The following is a 14306-nucleotide window of genomic DNA, read 5'->3' on the forward strand; positions in this document are numbered from 1 at the left end:
CCTAAAGACGCTTCAGCCCCTAAAGACGCTTCAGCCCCTAAAGAAGCTTCAGCCCGTAAAGAAGCTTCAGCCCCCAAAGAAGCTTCAGCCCCCAAAGACGCTTCAGCCCCTAAAGACGCTTCAGCCCCTAAAGAAGCTTCAGCCCCCAAAGACGCTTCAGCCCCTAAAGACGCTTCAGCCCCTAAAGAAGCTTCAGCCCGTAAAGACGCTTCAGCCCCTAAAGACGCTTCAGCCCCTAAAGAAGCTTCAGCCCCTAAAGAAGCTTCAGCCCGTAAAGATGCTTCAGCCCCTAAAGAAGCTTCAGCCCCTAAAGACGCTTCAGCCCCTAAAGAAGCTTCAGCCCGTAAAGATGCTTCAGCCCCTAAAGAAGCTTCGGCCCCTAAAGACGCTTCAACCCCTAAAGACGCTTCAACCCGTAAAGACGCTTCAGCCCCTAAAGACGCTTCAACCCCTAAAGAAGCTTCGGCCCCTAAAGAAGCTTCAGCCCGTAAAGAAGCTTCAGCCCCCAAAGAAGCTTCAACCCCTAAAGAAGCTTCAGCCCCTAAAGAAGCTTCAGCCCCTAAAGAAGCTTCAACCCCTAAAGACGCTTCGGCCCCTAAAGAAGCTTCAACCCCTAAAGACGCTTCGGCCCCTAAAGAAGCTTCAACCCCTAAAGACGCTTCGGCCCCTAAAGAAGCTTCAACCCCTAAAGACGCTTCGGCCCCTAAAGAAGCTTCAGCCCCTAAAGAAGCTTCAACCCCTAAAGACGCTTCGGCCCCTAAAGAAGCTTCAGCCCCTAAAGACGCTTCGGCCCCTAAAGAAGCTTCGGCCCCTAAAGAAGCTTCGGCCCCTAAAGACGCTTCGGCCCCTAAAGAAGCTTCGGCCCCTAAAGACGCTTCGGCCCCTAAAGACGCTTCGGCCCGTAAAGAAGCTTCAGCCCCTAAAGAAGCTTCAGCCCCTAAAGACGCTTCAGCCCGTAAAGAAGCTTCAGCCCGTAAAGACGCTTCAGCCCCTAAAGACGCTTCAACCCCTAAAGAAGCTTCAGCCCGTAAAGAAGCTTCAGCCCCTAAAGAAGCTTCAGCCCGTAAAGACGCTTCAGCCCCTAAAGACGCTTCAACCCCTAAAGAAGCTTCAGCCCCTAAAGAAGCTTCAACCCCTAAAGACGCTTCAGCCCCTAAAGACGCTTCAGCCCGTAAAGACGCTTCAGCCCCTAAAGACGCTTCAACCCCTAAAGAAGCTTCAGCCCGTAAAGACGCTTCAGCCCCTAAAGAAGCTTCAACCCCTAAAGAAGCTTCAGCCCCTAAAGACGCTTCAGCCCCTAAAGACGCTTCAGCCCCTAAAGACGCTTCAACCCCTAAAGAAGCTTCAACCCCTAAAGACGCTTCAGCCCCTAAAGACGCTTCAGCCCCTAAAGACGCTTCAACCCCTAAAGAAGCTTCAGCCCCTAAAGAAGCTTCAACCCCTAAAGAAGCTTCAACCCCTAAAGACGCTTCAGCCCCTAAAGACGCTTCAGCCCCTAAAGACGCTTCAACCCGTAAAGACGCTTCAGCCCCTAAAGACGCTTCAGCCCCTAAAGACGCTTCAACCCCTAAAGAAGCTTCAGCCCGTAAAGACGCTTCAGCCCCTAAAGAAGCTTCAACCCCTAAAGAAGCTTCAGCCCCTAAAGAAGCTTCAACCCCTAAAGAAGCTTCAGCCCCTAAAGAAGCTTCAGCCCCTAAAGACGCTTCAGCCCCTAAAGAAGCTTCAGCCCCTAAAGAAGCTTCAGCCCCTAAAGAAGCTTCAACCCCTAAAGAAGCTTCAGCCCCTAAAGAAGCTTCAACCCCTAAAGAAGCTTCAACCCCTAAAGACGCTTCAGCCCCTAAAGACGCTTCGGCCCCTAAAGACGCTTCGGCCCGTAAAGACGCTTCGGCCCCTAAAGACGCTTCGGCCCCTAAAGACGCTTCGGCCCCTAAAGACGCTTCGGCCCCTAAAGAAGCTTCGGCCCCTAAAGAAGCTTCGGCCCCTAAAGACGCTTCGGCCCCTAAAGAAGCTTCGGCCCCTAAAGAAGCTTCGGCCCCTAAAGACGCTTCAACCCCTAAAGACGCTTCGGCCCCTAAAGACGCTTCGGCCCCTAAAGACGCTTCAACCCCTAAAGACGCTTCAGCCCCTAAAGACGCTTCAACCCCTAAAGACGCTTCAGCCCCTAAAGAAGCTTCAACCCCTAAAGAAGCTTCGGCCCCTAAAGACGCTTCGGCCCCTAAAGACGCTTCGGCCCCTAAAGACGCTTCAACCCCTAAAGACGCTTCAACCCCTAAAGACGCTTCAGCCCCTAAAGACGCTTCAGCCCCTAAAGACGCTTCAACCCCTAAAGACGCTTCAGCCCCTAAAGACGCTTCAGCCCCTAAAGACGCTTCAACCCCTAAAGACGCTTCAGCCCCTAAAGACGCTTCAACCCCTAAAGACGCTTCAGCCCCTAAAGAAGCTTCAACCCCTAAAGAAGCTTCAGCCCCTAAAGACGCTTCAGCCCCTAAAGACGCTTCAACCCCTAAAGAAGCTTCAACCCCTAAAGAAGCTTCAGCCCCTAAAGACGCTTCAGCCCCTAAAGACGCTTCAACCCCTAAAGACGCTTCGGCCCCTAAAGACGCTTCAGCCCCTAAAGACGCTTCAGCCCCTAAAGAAGCTTCAGCCCCTAAAGAAGCTTCAACCCCTAAAGAAGCTTCAGCCCGTAAAGAAGCTTCAGCCCCCAAAGACGCTTCAGCCCCTAAAGAAGCTTCGGCCCCTAAAGAAGCTTCAGCCCCCAAAGACGCTTCAGCCCCCAAAGAAGCTTCGGCCCCTAAAGAAGCTTCAGCCCCCAAAGAAGCTTCAGCCCCCAAAGACGCTTCAGCCCCTAAAGAAGCTTCGGCCCCTAAAGAAGCTTCAGCCCCCAAAGAAGCTTCAGCCCCTAAAGAAGCTTCAACCCCTAAAGAAGCTTCAGCCCCTAAAGATGCTTCAACCCCTAAAGAAGCTTCGGCCCCTAAAGAAGCTTCGGCCCCTAAAGAAGCTTCGGCCCCTAAAGCCCCTAACGACTGTGAAGCTCTCATCTAAAAAAAAAAAGATCTCTGGATTTTTCTGTTGACGTGAAGATGCTTTAGCCCCTAAAGATGTCAGGTCTTCTTTCTTTCTTCTTCTGCAGGCTTCTGTCTCAGCCTGATCAGAAGTGAAATCAGCCAACGCAGTCTCACACATCTGCTGCTGGGATGTCTGTCTTTCTTTTTCTATCCACATGAAAATAACTGTGTAGAGGTGGGCAGAAATGCAGTGTCAGCATTTCTTTAAACGTGTCATGTCGGAGAAAGAGAAAGAGTCTCAGTTTTCAGGCTGTTTGGAGGTGACCCAGTTCTCCATCAGACATCTCCCTAAAGCCTCGTTCCCACTATGCAGTCCGGTCCGGGCCGGCTCAGAGGCCGGCGAGGACGTCCCCCAGAGGATCTGCTCCAAATGGGGCCGTGTGACCTCTAACGGGGCAGCGGTGGGAATGCAGGCTCCTCCCCTCAGCGAGGCTCCTCCCCTCAGCCGAGGCTCCTCCCCTCAGCGAGGCTCCTCCCCTCAGCCGAGGCTCCGCCCCTCAGCCGAGGCTGGTTGGGCTCAGCAGCAGATCTGTGGCAGTCTGAGCTGATCATTAACTCATGCAGCTTGTCTGCAGACAGCAGGAGAGCTGGTGGGCGTCCACAGCCCACACGCTCTCCTGTCTTTTATTTCTATTCTGAAACACGCTGGCGGGCGGCGGGCTGCGGGACTCTGACAGCGAGAAGCGGTGGGATGGTAAATGAAACCCTGTCAGCTGCCTGTGTGTGTGGGAGGACCCCGCGGATTCAAACCCAACACTGTTGTTATCGCTGCCGTGAACAGAAAACACTTTTTTTTCTGATCTGAGAGGAACGAAGCAGAAATATAAACCCCATTAAAGTCAGCTTCTGACCATCCAGCATCAGTGGAACTCTGACAGAAACCTGGACGTCCTGAACGGGTGCACCTGACTCAGTTCTGCAGTTTCATTGGCTGATTCTGAATACTTTATATCAAAGAACAACAGAAAGAAACTCAAGTTTCTTTTAACTGAATATTCAGTTGAAGATAAAAACTGCCTTTAACACCATTTTCTGAGGTTTTATTGAGACGTTTGAGACACTTTGGTTAAAACAGCCGTTGGTTGGAGCACAGCGGCCCCGTTTCAACACCCGACTGTTATTCATATACTGTTATTGTTTTCAGGGAGGAGACTCCGGAGCTCGTTAAGCTAACAAAGTAATGTGGGAACAATGATGTTCATCTTTCAGAAAGGAGCAGGAATAACTCCTTAGAAGCTGGTGTACGTCACCTTCATTAGCTAAGCTGTTAGCGTTAGCTGCTGCTAAATGAGAAAATAACTCATTAAATAAACCAGGAGGAATTATTTCTCAGATGCTTCCATTTCCCTGCTCTGAAGTTCAGGCTCTGAGAGTTGGAACAGATCCCTCTTTGTGGCTTCTTCAGTCCAGCGTTGAACTGGACCGAGTTGTTGAAACAGTGGGATGAAAAGTGGCTGCTGCACATCCACAGTCTTTAGCTAACTCTGCTGGAACATTAGCCTCAGAGTTTATCCTCTGGGCTCTGATATCCTCTGAGGCTGCTGCTGGATGGAAGATGCATGCTCCTCAGTGCAGCTGACAGCAGAACATTTCCACCAGAAGCTGGCTTCATCCGGCCAGCAGGGTGGATGTGAGTGGGCGGGGCTTAGCAGAGGAGGCGGGGCTTAGTAGAGGAGGCGGAGTCAGCTTATATCCTCCTGCAGGATGGAAGATGCATGCTCCTCAGTGCAGCTAACAGCAGAACAGTGGCTGCTGCACACATACAGTCTTTAGCTAACTATCTTCTCCCAATAAAACAGGAAGGAGGTGTTTGTACTGAATATGTCACCTTAAACCTCTTTAGGTTTCTTTGGGTTTTGACTGGAGCATCCTGAAGGCTTTTAACAGTCTCACTTGTCTCAGTCTTTCGGGTTTTTCAGTCATTGGGGTCTTGATAGTAGTTCAGAAAGGCTGTTTTCAGATTCTGACCTCCGTCTTAAGCAGACCGTGTGTTCCCCTCAGGTCGAAGGAGCTGATAAAGGAAGCCATCCTGGACAATGACTTCATGAAGAACCTGGAGCTGTCTCAGATCCAGGAGATCGTGGACTGTATGTACCCGGTGGATTACGGGAAGGATGCCTGCATCATCAAAGAGGGAGACGTGGGCTCGCTGGTGTTCGTGATGGAAGGTGAGCTAACCCAATCAGAGGCTTCGGTTTTAGAGGTTTTAAATGTTTTGTGTCTGAATGGAGGAAGAACTGATTAGGAAAGTCCAGTCCAATGACCAAAGGATGTGTTTTCCAGAGGTTCTTTACCCTTCAGGCCTCTTTCACTCTTGGGTTGGGTTTTCTTTCTTAGTTCTCCTGGACTTTTGCTGGTTCTGGTCCGGAGGACTGGCTGACTTGGACTTGGTTGTGAGAGGTTTCTTCTCTTCTTTTTAAGCTGATCCAGCTCAGCTTTGTCATGTGGTGGTGGGTTGGCAGGACACGGATGCAGACTCAAAAGAAGTAAAAAGCAAATTTGGTTTATTTACAAGTTAAGACAAAACAAAAAGCGCGGCTGAGCCGGGTTACAAGACTAAACTGTGGTACAAAGACATGAATATAACTGGGAAAAGAAAAACAAAAGACATAACATAACATGAAAAACACTTATCTTATCACGGCTAGAAGGGAATGGTGAGATCGTGGAAAGAAATCACAAACTGAAAGGGGAGCCTGGAAACTAAATAGGGAACTGGGAGTGATTGGTGAGTGAGTGCAGCTGGGGACAATGAACAGGTGATGTGAGTGAAACTAATGAGCAAACAGAAACTGTGGAGAAGACAATGGCAAAACTAAATACAAGCCCTGGGCTGTGTTCGAAACCGCATACTACATACTACATACTGCATACTACATACTGCATACTCATCGATCAGACAGTATGCAGAGCGTTTACCCACAATGCATCTCGCTCCTGCCCGAGCCGAAATCAGCCGGCCTGAAGCTGATTTCCCTTAAGCTCTAAACTCTGTAAACTTTAGCAACATTTGAAACATTTTCAGGCGAGAAAGTAGTCGTTTAGATCCCCAACGTGTTGAAAACCTGACAAAATACCGGCTGTTTACAATTTTGTCCCCACGAATTCGGCGCTACTAAAGCTAGCCGCAGTGAGCAACGCACTTCTGGTTATTTTCACAAAATAAAACACCCGTTGAAAGCCATTACCATACAATTGGTGCTTTTGTTTTGAAAACAGGAAGTGAACCTACCCTCGTTGTAGCTAGCTTGAAACTGCCGTTTTGACAGGAAATGACGATCGGCGACGTCACATTGCGTTGCATCTTGGGTAGTTTGAGTATGAGTAGTAACCTCATGATGCATACCCAACATTTAGGAGAATCTAGTATGCATCCGGGAACTTAAAAAAAGTTAAAGTTAGTAGGAGTACTTGGAGAAGTATGCGGTTTTGAACACAGCCCTGGACTAGAAAACTAAAACCAAACATTAGCCAGAAAACCAAGACATGAAACAAACCAAAACATGATAAAACTCAAAACCAAGAACTCAAAACATGGGGAAAACCTCATGGTTCTGTTGGGTTCATGTGGGTTTTAACTCGTTCTTAACTTGTATTTTGTGAAACTGTTTTATTCAACTTGGAACCTGAAGATTCTTCGACTCTTATCTTTTTTAGTCATTATTTATTTAAAACAGGGACAGTGCACAAAAGCATTAATCGTGAGAGAAGAGATGCCTTGTGCCAGGTTGTAGCAACATTTGCAAGGTGGGTAGAGTAGCCAAAAATTGTACTCAAGTAAAAGTAAAAAGTAGTCATCCAAATAATTACTTGAGTAAGAGTAAAAAAGGTGAAAAAACTACTCAAGTACTGAGTAACTGTTGAGTAACGTCTGATTTATTTGTTAACACAAGCATTCAATCAGACAGACAAAAATACTAAATAATCATCTTTAAGCAAATTAGAGTTCATCCAATTGATAAAATAAATTACAATGAATCAATTAATTACAAAACAGCTTAAATTAAAATAATCCAGGTAAATTCAAGAACCCATATATAACCTAAAAAACAAACATTCACCTATCCATGGGGGGGAAAAACGAGATGTGCGTTTGTTTTGGTTGACACAGAAGACACATAATGTAGCTGCTGTTTCTCACTCTTTGCAGCGCCGGCGCCACGGGGGGGCACTCGCGGGCATTGCCCCCCCCATCCACGCCGGTGTGCCCCCCTGGGTTCACTTTGACGTTTGACCGGAGATTGCCTCAAACACTGCAAACCTTAAACGATTTTTAAATGTATTTATCCAGTCTACATTTGCTAGCAGCCCGTTAATGGCCATGTGGCTCGTAATGTATTGTATAAAAAAAAACAATTTTTGGGGGGGGGGGGGGGGGGGGGGTGCACAGGCCTTGCCTCTTCAGGACAAGTTCAGAAGCTGGTGCGTGTTACGATTGCACCCCCTGCCCCCATCCCTCAAGTGGATCTGTCCATACCGCCATTACAGGATCTCCGCGGATCCTTAAAAAGTATTAAAAAGTCTTAAATAAAAAATACGTTTTTTAAGGTCTTAAAATGTCTTAAATTTCGCCGATTTTCGAAGAGTGGCATTAAATTTCATCTGGGCGGAATGAAAGAAAGATATGTCTGGAGAGAGCTTTTGTGTGTGCGCCAGTACTTCCGGTGAAAACTTCCGGTGATTTGACAGACGAAACAAAGGTTATAGCCGAGAAGAAAGATGATAATATAACGTAGCTTAAAAAGACTAGCTTTCTTCAGTAGCCTAATGCTTACCGATTTAGCATGCCTAGCAGCCTCATTGCTAATGCTAGCCGCCGTAACGTTACCAACCATACCCGACGTCAAGGAGTTGGCTGAGCAGGTTATGGAGGGGCAGAGTTAACTTCATAATGGGTGAGTGCAGGTTTCATTCACTTGTTTTCATTCTTTCACAGGATTGATTCACTTCATTGGTTTATCCGATTGCTGGCCGCCGGGAAAATTGCTAGGGCCGATTTTTTTTCCCAGTCCGACCCTGAACTACATGTTCAAATGCGTTCTGATGTCGGCTCAACGCCAGTCTGAATTCACTGTGGCCGTGCGTGGGCGTTGCTGTTGCGCTCCTGTTTGCTCGTTGTGTGTATTAGTATTAATGGCGACTAGAAAGGGGCAAACGTGATCTGGGCTTTGCGTTCAATTTATGCACCGATGATTATACAGAGTGGATTAAACTGTGCAGGCTATTCGAGATGTCTCCGAATACCTACTTTAAAGGAAGCGTGATGTGTTTGCCAGGGCTGCCTAAACGAGTTGCCAACCGTCCCTTGAAATAATGGAATCGTCACATATTTAGTAACAAAAGGAAAGATCCTTATTGGGCTGAAACGGGGCCCACAATTCGGTTAAAATGCAGGAAATTGCATCTAAGAAATACCAAATTCTCATTGTAGCCTAATGTAGCGGAGTAAGAGGACAGTTTCTGCTGCACACATCCACTCAAGTAAAAGTAAAAAGTATAGAGATTTAAAACTACTCCTGGTTTGCATCTTCCCTGTAAATGACTCATTGGTGTAAATGGGAGAGAGAAGGTTTAAACCCCCTCAGATCAGAAGGTTCCTCTCCTGAACCAAACCCAGTGAAAAGCTGAAGCTGCCGATCGATTCTGCTGCCGATCGATTCTGCTGCCGATCGATTCTGCTGCCGATCGATTCTGCTGCTGCTGCCGATCGATTCTGCTGCCGATCGATTCTGCTGCCGATCGATCCTGCTGCCGATCGATTCTGCTGCCGATCGATTCTGTTGCCGATCGATTCTGCTGCCGATCGATTCTGCTGCCGATCGATCCTGCTGCCGATCGATTCTGCTGCTGCTGCCGATCGATTCTGCTGCCGATCGATTCTGCTGCCGATCGATCCTGCTGCCGATCGATTCTGCTGCTGATCGATTCTGCTGCCGATCGATTCTGCTGCCGATCGATCCTGCTGCCGATCGATTCTGCTGCTGCTGCCGATCGATTCTGCTGCCGATCGATTCTGCTGCCGATCGATCCTGCTGCCGATCGATTCTGCTGCCGATCGATCCTGCTGCCGATCGATTCTGCTGCCGATCGATCCTGCTGCCGATCGATTCTGCTGCCGATCGATTCTGCTGCTGCTGCCGATCGATTCTGCTGCCGATCGATTCTGCTGCCGATCGATCCTGCTGCCGATCGATTCTGCTGCCGATCGATTCTGCTGCTGCTGCCGATCGATCCTGCTGCCGATCGATTCTGCTGCCGATCGATTCTGCTGCTGCTGCCGATCGATTCTGCTGCCGATCGATTCTGCTGCCGATCGATCCTGCTGCCGATCGATTCTGCTGCCGATCGATTCTGCTGCCGATCGATCCTGCTGCCGATCGATCTTCTTCACAAACACCAGCGGCTTTACCTGATGATCGAGGGAAATTCTGCCTCTTTTACTTTAACTTTTCTGTTCAGTGGGTGAAGTTGAAACTCCTGTTGCTGTGAAAGCTCCTTCCTGAGGAGCTGAGAGTTCCTTCTCTTTCATGCGGCTCGTTTTTTAGGGAGGTGAAACTCCGTCTCCATGACAACAGTGTTTATGAAAGCTGCAGATTCATTAATTGGAGTTTCCCAGCTGGGATTCAGAGAGTAACAGCGGCCAGGTGTTATTCCAAGGAGCGACTCCCCGGGTCTGAGATGAGACAGCAGAACATTTCACATCCAACTCTGTCAGAAGCTCTTTGTGTCGGTGTCACAGGGATCTGATGTTCTTCTGCTCAGCTACCTTCACAGAGGAATCTGTCAGCCTCCTTTAAACACATTAGACATGCCAACATCTTCCTTTCTGTGACAGACTGTGACAAAATTCATGTTTTCCACTTTTAACATCCACAAAGTCATTTGTGAGAAAGCAGGGGGAGATGGGTGGCGGCATCAGTCTGAGACGCCATGTTCATGCTGCTTAAATCCAGAACAGCATCCGGGTCGGATCAGCCTTCTACCCGCCCACGTTTCCAGTCAAAAGACAGCCGGAGTCAAAGAACCTCCAGGTTATAGTCAGCTCCAAAAAACAGCAGAGGTTAAAAACGTTGGAGCTCAAACCCTCAATAACAGAAGAAAATTCAGGTCGGAAAAAGCGAACAATGCAAGAGGAGACGAGTCATTGTTCCGTCGACCCGAAGCTCAACAAGTTAGCTTGAGCGAGGAACCAAGAACGACTGATTTCACAGTGAAGGCTCAGACAGCAAAAGTTAAACATTTAGTTTCACTTCATCACAAAGCAGATCTTTGTCCACTTTGACTTCTGTCTGAGCAAAGCTAAAGGACCAACAACAGCAGCAACACAACCAAGAGCAGCCCACAGCTCAGATTGATCCACATATTCATGAGACTGCCCCCAAGTGGCAGCAAAGTGCTACAGCAGAGAGTGCAGGGATCAGTGTTCAGCCCGGTCACAGCGGAGAGGAGGCGGCCGGCACCCGAACACGTTTTTATGTCCTTTTTGCTTCACAGCAGATTCAGATGATTCAAAGATTTCAGCTTCCTTTTTCCCGGATCTGTCCGTGCTTTGGGGAGTGTCGGCAGGAACAAGTGTTGGACCTTAAAACAAAGACTTACGGTGTGTTTAAGAGGGATGTTGTTCAGCAGATGTGGTGGAAAGTGAACACATCTGCCGGAGTTTGAGTCGACGGGAGGAGAAATCCAACCATCCAACCAGAACATCCGATGCTGAGGGGGAGTCTGCAGGTGTGTGGTGGACTGTATCCAACAGAGAGCAGTTTAAAGGTGAATGAATGTATATCACAGCTCCATGATCCAGCCGAGAGATGTAAGGAGAGGACCCAAGTCTGGTTTTCATTTTTAGTTAGAAAGAAAAGAGAACATCTCAAACTCAAAGGTTTTAAAGGTGATAACAGAGGTGAGGATTTCCCTTGGTTTCCCTTGGGAAACCAAAGGAAACCAAAGGAAACCAAGGGTCTTTGAGGGAAATAATCTTTGTAATGACTGAAGAGGTTAATGATGGCCCCACGCTGTTAAAGTTTGTTGGTTTCAGAGGGAATGAGATCCTTCCCCAAGTGGAGGAGTTCAAGTATCTCGGGGTCTTGTTCACGAGTGAGGGACGAATGGAGCGGGAGGTTGACAGGCGGATCGGTGCGGCGTCTGCAGTGATGCGGGCTCTGCACCGGCCCGTCGTGGTGAAGAAGGAGCTGAGCCAGAAGGCGAAGCTCTCGATTTACCGCTCAATCTATGTTCCTACCCTCACCTATGGTCACGAGCTGTGGGTAGTGACCAAAAGAACGAGATCGCGAATACAAGCGGCCGAAATGAGTTTCCTCCGCAGGGTGTCTGGGCTCTCCCTTAGAGATAGGGTGAGAAGTTCGGTCATCCGGGAGGGGCTCGGAGTAGAACCGCTGCTCCTCCGCATCCAGAGGAGTCAGATGAGGTGGCTCGGGCACAGGGGCGCCGCTAGGGATTTTGGGCCCCATGAAAATCATTTTTACTGGGCCCCCAAACAGCCGGCCAGGAGGTCGGTGAAAATTTCTGATGCTATTTTACATAAAACTATACATTTTAATGGTATTTCTGACTATCGTTCCCATATTTGTGAAAAAAGAAAAACATGACAGTTGAGGTAGGTAAACACTGAGCACAAGGAATCCAATGGAATTAATTTATTTGCTGCAGCACTGATACTCTGATTCTAAACTCTAAATTAGGCTACCTGAAAAATACAAAACATAAACGTAATGTTTCCAAAACAGTATTATAATTTTGATTATATCATGGGCCCCTAGAATCCTTCTCATTTTACCCCCCTTTTCGGCGCCCCTGCTCGGGCGTCTAGTGAGAATGCCTCCTGGACGCCTCCCTGGTGAGGTGTTCCGGGCCCGTCCCACTGGGAGGAGGCCCCGGGGAAGACCCAGGACACGTTGGAGAGACTATGTCTCTCGGCTGGCCTGGGGACGCCTCGGGCTGGAGGAAGTGGCCGGGGACAGGGACGTCTGGGTCTCTCTGCTCAAGCTGCTGCCCCCGCGACCCGATCCCCGAAGATGATGGATGGATGGATTTCAGAGGCATTCATTTACCTTTCAGGTGGCTTTGTGTGAAGTCTCTGAACTGGTGTTGGCCAACACTAAACCAGGTTTTCACTCACTGGTGACAGACTGGTCTCCTTATTTAAGGGAGACAGAAGAGTGATGTGCCTCGATGTGCAGAAAGTTCAGCTCAACATAATCTGGATCTGTTGTCAGGACGTGGGGACGCCAGCAGGGCGGCGCTCTCCGAGGACTCGGGGATCTTGAACCTCATCAGCTCTCTGCTGCTCCACGCTGAGCCCGTCGCTGTATTTTTAGCTGTATCTGAGGTCAGTGTTGCATAAGGAGCCTGTTTAGTTACATGATCCTCCCACTGAAAACAGGATGAGCTGCTGTGGGGCTGAAGCTGTGTTTTCACCGCTGGGGCATCTGGGGAATCATTCAGTTTGATGTGTTGTACTCTGAGGGATTTTAACACAGCAGCTCGCAGGTGGAAAGTTTGATTTAATAAACATAGAAGAAGACATCTTAAACCTTTTAAGTCTCACTCCTGGTTCATAGCTGGGGGTCTTTGGTTATAAAGCTGCTCTGGGGCACTTCATGCTTCCTTATTATGTGACCTTTGAGAGAAGACCTTTAAACGCGCCAGCAGCTCAAGTGTCACCTTGTTTCAGGTCATTTAAAATCTTTTTGTTGCAGTAATGTCGGACTCAGAGCGACTCGACAACAATCCTCCAGATGGCCAGTCCTCCGTGCCGGTGGGAGGCAGCGAGCGGTGTGAAGCAACCGGTGACATTTATGTCTAAGTTAAAGCTGCAGGGTGGATGACACCCGGCTGAATTTAAGAGCACGTCCTCACAATGTGAGAAATATATTCTTCTCAGGTTTTACATTAAAGGGATGAACGCTAATTAAAAAATCATTGTTAAAATGACTTGTTTTTAAATGGAGTCTGGTGTGGGTGGGCAAGGTTTAATCGGACACGTTGTGTGAGATCACGTGTTCTCTGAACGGCTACTTTATAGATGTTTGAGACAGGTTGGTTTATTTATTAGTTATATGAGAATTACATCAGTTTGATACCAAAGAGGTTCAACCATCGAGGCTTCAGCAGGACGTTGGTGAAGGGTTAGCTTCTGTCTGTTGGCTGAGGACACGCCGTCATGCTGCTGTGCAGAGTTACGCTGTGTTTACCTGCGTTAGCTGCTGCGTTTACCTGCGTTAGCTGTGTTTACCTGCGTTAGCTGCTGCGTTTACCTGCGTTAGCTGTGTTTACCTGCGTTAGCTGCGTTTACCTGCGTTTACCTACGTTAGCTGTGTTTACCTGCGTTAGCTGCTGTGTTTACCTGCGTTAGCTGTGTTTACCTACGTTAGCTGTGTTTACCTACGTTAGCTGCTGTGTTTACCTGCGTTAGCTGTGTTTACCTGCGTTAGCTGTGTTTACCTGCGTTAGCTGCTGTGTTTACCTGCGTTAGCTGTGTTTACCTACGTTAGCTGTGTTAACCTGCAGATGTAGCTGTATCTTAACTCTTTGGCTGTGTTCGAAACCACATACTACATACTGCATACTTCCATACTGCATACTCATTGATCAGACAGTATGCAGAGCGTTTACCCACAATGCATTTCGCTCCTGCCCGAGCCAAAATCAGCCGGCCTGAAGCTGATTTCGCTTAAGCTCTAAACTCTGTAAACTTTAGCAACATTTTAAATATTTTCAGGTGAGAAAGTAGTCGTTTAGATCCCCAACGTGTTGAAAACCTGACAAAATACCGGCTGTTTACAATTTTGTTCCCACGAATTCGGCGCTACTAAAGCTAGCCGCAGTGAGCAACGCACTTCCTGTTATTTTCACAAAATAAAATACCCGTTGCCTTTTATCATAGGGAAAGCCATTACCATACAATTGGTGCTTTTGTTTTGAAAACAGGAAGTGAACCTACCCTCGTTGTAGCTAGCTTGAAACTGCCGTTTTGACAGGAAATGACGATCGGCGACGTCACGTTATGTTGCATCTTGGGTAGTTTGAGTATGAGTAGTAACCTCATGATGCATACCCAACATTTCAGAGAATCTAGTATGCATCCGGGAACTTCTTGCTTACTCAAACTCGCATACTAACTCAAAAAGTCAGTATGAGAAGTAGGAGAAGTATGCGGTTTCGAACACAGCCATTGTCTCTTTCCTTCCATCCATCAGTAACTTCTTGCCTTTTACTGAATCA

The 14306-nt window shown here is 48.1% G+C and overlaps 1 protein-coding gene across 1 annotated transcript in view; it reads left to right on the forward strand.

The window, feature by feature from the left end:
• Positions 1–14306, forward strand: part of LOC142373525 (cGMP-dependent protein kinase 1-like) — a 72477-nt gene that overhangs the window by 5755 nt on the left and 52416 nt on the right. Inside the window, exon 2 of the mRNA XM_075456821.1 lies at positions 5067–5233. Within this exon, the coding sequence (XP_075312936.1) occupies positions 5067–5233 (167 nt within the window). The remainder of the gene's footprint in view (positions 1–5066; positions 5234–14306) is intronic.

The sequence above is a fragment of the Odontesthes bonariensis genome, chromosome 23 (genome assembly GCF_027942865.1).
Source record: "Odontesthes bonariensis isolate fOdoBon6 chromosome 23, fOdoBon6.hap1, whole genome shotgun sequence".
Classification (NCBI taxonomy): Eukaryota; Metazoa; Chordata; class Actinopteri; order Atheriniformes; family Atherinopsidae; genus Odontesthes; species Odontesthes bonariensis.